Below are 6,732 nucleotides of genomic sequence, written 5' to 3'. Positions count from 1 at the left end.
AGTCTGGAATCGGAACTAAAGTGTTGTAAGTACTGGTAATAATGCCACTTTTTAACTGCATACACAAGTTACTGGACTGTCAGCTCAATAGGTACAGAAGTAAATTCAGTGAAAGATGTATTTCAAGTACAGAGCTTATGTGTCAGCAGTCTGGATACAAGGAAATACATAAAAGTTTTATATAAGTTCTACATAGCACCAAACATGCACCTAAAAATAATTTTTCAGTAAAAAAATATTGTAGAAAACTGGTGTTCGTTAGTAATCGAGAATTATTCAGTTTGTTTTGAATTTTCAGTAAAAGGAGAGTCCCTCTTTTTAACTTATAGTAGTCTATAAGCACTCTTGGTGTAATGGCACTTGAGTCGTTGTATGTACTATGTAAATATGGGTGCAAACCAAGGCTGCGGGATAAACTTTTCTGTACTATTTATTTTATAAGTAACAAAGGTCACATAGAAGGCTTTTTTATTTTACTCCAGAGTCGTTTGCTCTATATTTGATCCTAGGATGTCTACGAGCTCCTGGTGGTTGTTCCACTTGGCTAGGTCCAGCGACGTCTTCCCATTGTCATTCCTGACTTCTCTGTCAGCCCCTGCCTCCAGTAGCGCAGTCGCCGCGGCTGGAAGGCCACGCTGTGCCGCTAAATGCAGTGGTGTGTTCCCATGTTTATTCTTGGCGTTACAGTTGGCAGAGGATGCTGCCAGCAGCCGCACCATGGGTGCTCGGCCATTCCATGCAGCCTGATGCAGAGGCGTGTTCTGCCAGCGGTCCCTGGCGTTGACATCAGCTCCATCCTCCAGCAGACGCCTCGCCACCTCCAAGTGTCCCCTGGCTGCTGCCCAGTGCAGTGAGTTATGCGTGTCCTCGTCCATCGCCTCCACGTCCGCCCCCACTGTCAGCAACGTTCGCACCTTGCTCACTGACCCCTCCTTAGCTGCCGCAATCAGCATCTTGCCCTTCTCTTCTCCAGAAAGATCCCTGCAACAAAAGGAGAATACTTACAAATAGCTCCAAACGCACACGCCCGAGGATGAAACACTATGGCCAAAGTAGAACTGTGATGAGTCCCTAAAAGTCAAGAAGGTTACTGCAATGCGCTGGTGTCGAAAATTAAAGCTTCTAAATGCGATTTCCCGTCCTGTGTCGAATTCACGATGTAATCATGCAAACTGTCAACAGATATCCGCACAACCGTGTTCTACACGGAAGTTAGCATTCCAGTCAAAGGACAACCACGCCCACGACGAAGTCAGTGCAGCTAGCAATGGGGTAGTGTTTGCTGGGTACTCCCACATCCGCAATCGCTGTAGACGCAGCGGAGGGCCATAGGAAGAATGGGAGGAGGACAGTCACAACTTGATGTGGCCCGATGGCTTGATGTGAATCGCACTGTTGTTTCTCAGATGTGGCGACTGTTCGTAGAGACGGAAACTGTATCTCGAAGACGAGGGCAGACCACATGTGATACGAGAAAGGGTGGACCGTTATTTGGTTAAAAGGGCATCACGGTACTACTACACAGCAACTGGCACCTCACCTTGCAGGATGCACTGGATGTGTTGTATCTAGGCAAACGTTATACAGAAGATCTCACCAGAGTGCCACTTATTGTGAGGGGCCCATTGTTTATGTACCTCTGACACTTCACAAAAAGAAATGTGTAGAGTGAAGTCGTCAACATCCCACGGAATGGCCGAACAGTGGGACAATGTTATCTTCACATGTGAGTCCCAAAATGGTCTGGAGAGTTATTCTCGACGGATTTTCATATGGAGGGAACGTGGAACAGGATTTCGTGACCCAAATATCGTGCAAAAGAGACTGATATCAGGGAGGTTCTTTAATGGTGTCCTCAGCGATTACGTGGACTACATGAACACCTCTTCATGACATTGTATGGGTGCATTGGCAAGGCTTAACTCATGTCAGGTATCGTGACGAGATCTTGGAACCTCATATGCCGTTGTTGGTGCGAGGTGCTGTGGCCTACCACTTCGTATTGATGGACGATAAAGGTATGCCCCATAGAGATCAGCTGATTGAAGTTTTCTTGGAAATGGGAGATATTGCACACCTGGGATGGTAAGCTCGATCTCCCAATCTGAATCCCATAGAGCATATCGCGGATACACACCTCTACCAGAAAACTTCAGTGAGTTTGTTAAAGCTTTAAAACACTATGCACGGCAGAGTACACGAGAGGATGTAGAAAATCGTACATTCAAGACTACAGCGAAGAGACAAAAGAGCAATACGAAACGTATTGTGGTCTTTATGACACCAACCCATTCTCCCCATAAACAATGGAGGCAGGCGAAGAAGTCATAACAACAATGATAGAAAATAGGAGATAGAATTGGTAACACACTGTAGAAAGCATTAACATGACTCACAGTAGTCGGAAAGCGTAGAGACTGCTCAAAAATTAGATGGTATACCTGCAGGTACACCAGGCTTTACTGGCAGTGCAGCAAACCAAATAGCCTCCCACCTGCTGAAAAACGGTAAAGCGAAACACAGACTGAAGAAAGGGCAAACGAGTAGACTAAATGCTGTCCAAGAAGAAAATAATGATACACTCGATCATACATTTACAATATCAGAACTGAAAGAAGCAATCATAAGTTTAAAGACTGGTAAGGCCGCAGGCCTAGATGATATTGAAAATGAACAGATGATACGTCTTGGTGTTCGCTCTAAATTGTGGCTGTTGGAGTTTATGAACTGCTGTTGGCCATCTGGACGAATTCCTGAAATCTAGAGACAGGCAAAAATAACTGCAAATCTTAAGCCTGATAAGGACCCAGAAGATCCTAAGAGTTATCGGCCAATCTCTCTGTTGTGCACAACACACAAACTGTTTGATACTAAGTAGATTCAAAGAGCTTACTGAGGGCACCCTAATAAAAGAGCAAGCAGGATTTCGGCCTGGCAAATCTTGTACCAGTCAAGCTCTCAGCCAAACCCACTGTATTGGAGATGGGTTTGAGAAAAGACTTACTACAGGGATGATGTTTATAGATTTTATGGAAGCATATGATACCATCAACCTCAGAAATCTCATTGCAAAAGTGCGAAAAACAACAAAAAGCCCTCAATTGACTGCTGTACTCAAATCACTTCTATTTAACAGAAGGTATTTTGTTAAGTTCCAAGGTAACAAGAGCAGATGGAGACTACAAAAAGATGGGCTTCCCCAGGGCAGAGTTCTTGCCCCCATGTTATTCAATATTTATACAAATGACCAGCCTATTAGTCCCTGGTCAAGATCTTTCATTTATGCTGATGATAGGACAATAGCAGCTCAGGCATAAAACTACAAGGACATTGAGAAAATACTAGCTGAGAACCTGGAAAATCTCACCAACTGTTACAATGAAAATCAGTTGAAACCCAATCCAAGTAGGACCCAGACTTGGCTATTCCATCTTAACAACAGAGATGCGAAACAAGAACTGAATGTTTGGTGGAATGGCACAACATTAACACTCTGCCCTCTCCCAGTGTACTTGGGAGGTACTCTTGATAGGACACTGTCATTCAAGTGGCACATTGAGAACAGCAGGGCAGAAATCCAATCGCAGAATAACTTACTTGGCCAACTAACAACATCCAAATGTCGACCTAATCCAAAAGTTTTACGCACCACCGTAATGGCACTCTGTTACTCTGCTGCTGAGTTTCCAAGCTAGACACTGTCCTGAACCAGATGTGTAGACATATTACTGGATGTCTTAAGCCAACAAGAGTAGAACACCTATACTGCTGGTCAGGAACTGCTCCGCCAAATGTCCGATGTTCAATACAGAGCAGAACTGAATGAACAAAACAGGTTCAAAATCAATGTCATCTGCTTCATGGGTACCAAATGGTACCAAAACGCCTTATGTCAAGAAGTAGTTTTCTCCACTCAACCGAACCGCTCACAGGTTCACCAAAAACTTCTAGAAAAAGACTGTGGCAGGAACAACAAGAATATGCACACGATTCTGAGGAAGTGCTGCCATCAGATGCGGAACTTGTGTGGGGGAGATGGAAAACCCTGAACAGGCTATATTCAGGAATGGACAGATGTAACAGAAATCTGCACAAGTGGGGAATTAATGAAAGTGCTTTGTGTCCATGTGGGAACATCCAGACGATGAACCACCTGCTTCAATGTCCGTTAGTAAACCGTCCAAGAGCGTGCACGGCCCAAGACCTGATGGCATGCAGCAAAGTAGCGAGGGCATATGTGGACTTCTGGAAGAATGACATGTGAAACAAAGACTAAAAAATTTTATTATACTGTATATAGTTTTCCATGAATTTTATTTTATAAATTAGCATTGTAATATTGTAAATTTCATATAGGATAAATTATTCTATAATGTGTGGATTTATTGTAAATTGTTTGTAGTGACATGGGTTGCATCACACAAGCATCCACCAACAATTCCATAAGACTTGAGAGTAGCTCTGCAGGAGGAATGGTGTTATTGCCTCCACATGAGATTGATGACATCATTCACAGCTTGCCCTGTCGATGTCAGGGTTGTATGAGCCAGAGGTGGTCACGGCCCATGCTGAGCACATTACCCAGTTGTTGGATTGTGTGTGCGAATCTGTTAAGTTGGAAAAAACGAGGAATATATTTTTCTACCTTTATGAATATTGTAGTTATTTATGTTATTTATTCTTAACATTGTTCCTACTTCACTGTCACCTGTTTGTACAATTTTATGGCAAAATAAACGCAACCTCACCAAATTTCAGTTTGTTGCTTTAATTTTGGACACCAGTGTACATCGAATTTCATGCACTTTTCATACCATTCAAATTACTAGGCAATCTGGATCTTGGCTACGTGAACACACTCAAGACCTGACAGTATTTACATACACTGTTAAGGTTCTTGCGGTCTTCAGTCCAGAGACAGCTTTGATGACGCTCTCCATGCTACTCTATCATGTGCAAGCTTCTTCATCTCCCAGTACCTACTGCAACCTACATCCTTCTGAATCTGTTTTGTGTATTCATTTCTTGGTCTCTCATTACGATTTTTCGCCTCCACATTGCCCTCCAGTACTAAAGTCGTTATCCATTGATGCCTCAGAACATGTCCTAGCTACCGATCCCTGCTTCAAGTTGTGTCACAAATTCCTCTTCTCCCCAATTCTGTTCAGTACCTTCTCATCAGTTATATTATATACCCACGTAATCCTCTGCATTCTTCTGTAGCACCACATTTCGAAAGCTTCTATTCCCTTCTGTTCACTTCCATTCATGGCTACACTGCATACAAATACTTTCAGAAACGACTTCCTGAGACTTAAATCTATACTCGTCGTTACCAGATTTCTCTTCTTCAGAAACTCTTTCCTTGCGATTGCCAGTCTACAGTTTATATCATATCTGTTTTGACCATCATTTGTTATTTTGCTCCCCATATAGCAAAACTCATTTACTACGTTAAGCATTTCATTTCGTAATCTAATTTCCTCAGCATCACCTAATTTAGCTGGACTATATTCCATTATCCTCGTTTTGTTTTTGTTGATGTTCATCTTATATCCTCTTTTCAAGACGCTGTCCATTCTGTTCAACTGCTCTTGTAGGTCCTTTTCCGTCCCTGACAGAATTACAATGTCATCAGCAAACGTCAACCTTTTTATTTCTTTTAATTCCTACTCCAAATATTTCTTTTGTTTCCTTTACTGCTTGCTCAATATACAGATTGAATAACACTGGGGACAAGCTACACAATAGGATCAAAACTATCTAAACAGCTCTATCTAATGTGTGACTGACCAACAAATGTAATGAAAGGACGATCCGCCAGTATAAAAGGAGGCAGAGACTCATGTCAGCAGAGAACCAGAAATAGCAGAATGGGCCCATCAGGGAGGTTAAGAAATTTCGAATGTGGACCTGAGTAATAAATGCATCAGTAATATTTCGACCCTTACTCAGTAGCCGTTGTGAAGTGGAAATGCAAAGGAACAACCATAGCAAAAGGTAGAGGAGGTGGATCCATGTACCGACCAATAGGGATCATGGAGCTTTATGGAGGGTCGTTGTAAAAAATCGCATGAAGCACTGCAGCCAGCACAACGACTGTGCACAGGGAGGTAAAAAGAATGGGGCAAAATGGTCAAGTAGCCCCCCCCCCCCCCCAATGAGCCACACATTTCTGCAGTCAGTGCTAAGCAACACTTACGTTGGTGTAAAGCGTGACTCCTCTGGACGATGGATGAGTGGAAATGAATGGTCCAGACAGATGAACCATCTGTGGCATTCCGATGGAAGGTTCTGTTTTTGGTTGATGACTAATACCTGCCATTTTGTGTAATGCCAAAAGTGAAGGAGTGAGAAGATGGCGTTACATTATGGGGTATATCCATGGTTATGTTATTATTCCCCTATTGGGCTTAAGAGAACACTAAATTCGACAGCATATGAATCACGTTCCAGCTTTATGTACTGCATACAATACAGTATCATTGTTTATATTAGCAAGACAGTGTTCCTTGTAATAAATCATTATCTGTCATGAGAGAGTTTCTGGACAACAACATTCCATGAATGTACTATTCTGCCATGAATTCCGAGCTGAATCCAATCTAACTGCTGTGGGATGAGTTAGAAGCTGACTTCGCTGCAGATTGAAGAGTCCAACGTTGAGGAAGGATAGGTTCTCATTTTTCCACTGAAGTTCAGACCCATTACTGAAAGTTTCCTCAGCAGAGT

At 42.8% G+C, this 6,732-nt stretch overlaps 1 protein-coding gene across 4 annotated transcripts in view; it reads right to left on the bottom strand.

Annotated features, from left to right (window-relative positions):
- Positions 1-412: 412 nt before the first annotated feature.
- Positions 413-6,732, bottom strand: part of LOC126213461 (inversin-B-like) — a 107,062-nt gene continuing 100,742 nt past the window's right edge. For all 4 annotated transcript variants that reach the window (XM_049941230.1, XM_049941233.1, XM_049941231.1 and 1 more), the window contains one exon: positions 413-981. In XM_049941230.1, coding sequence (XP_049797187.1) covers positions 474-981 — 508 coding nt within the window. In that variant the 3' untranslated portion in view covers positions 413-473. The remainder of the gene's footprint in view (positions 982-6,732) is intronic.

The sequence above is a fragment of the Schistocerca nitens genome, chromosome 11 (genome assembly GCF_023898315.1).
Source record: "Schistocerca nitens isolate TAMUIC-IGC-003100 chromosome 11, iqSchNite1.1, whole genome shotgun sequence".
NCBI lineage: Eukaryota > Metazoa > Arthropoda > Insecta > Orthoptera > Acrididae > Schistocerca > Schistocerca nitens.
Note: the sequence above shows the minus strand (reverse complement) of the source record. Positions and strands in the feature narration are given on the sequence as shown.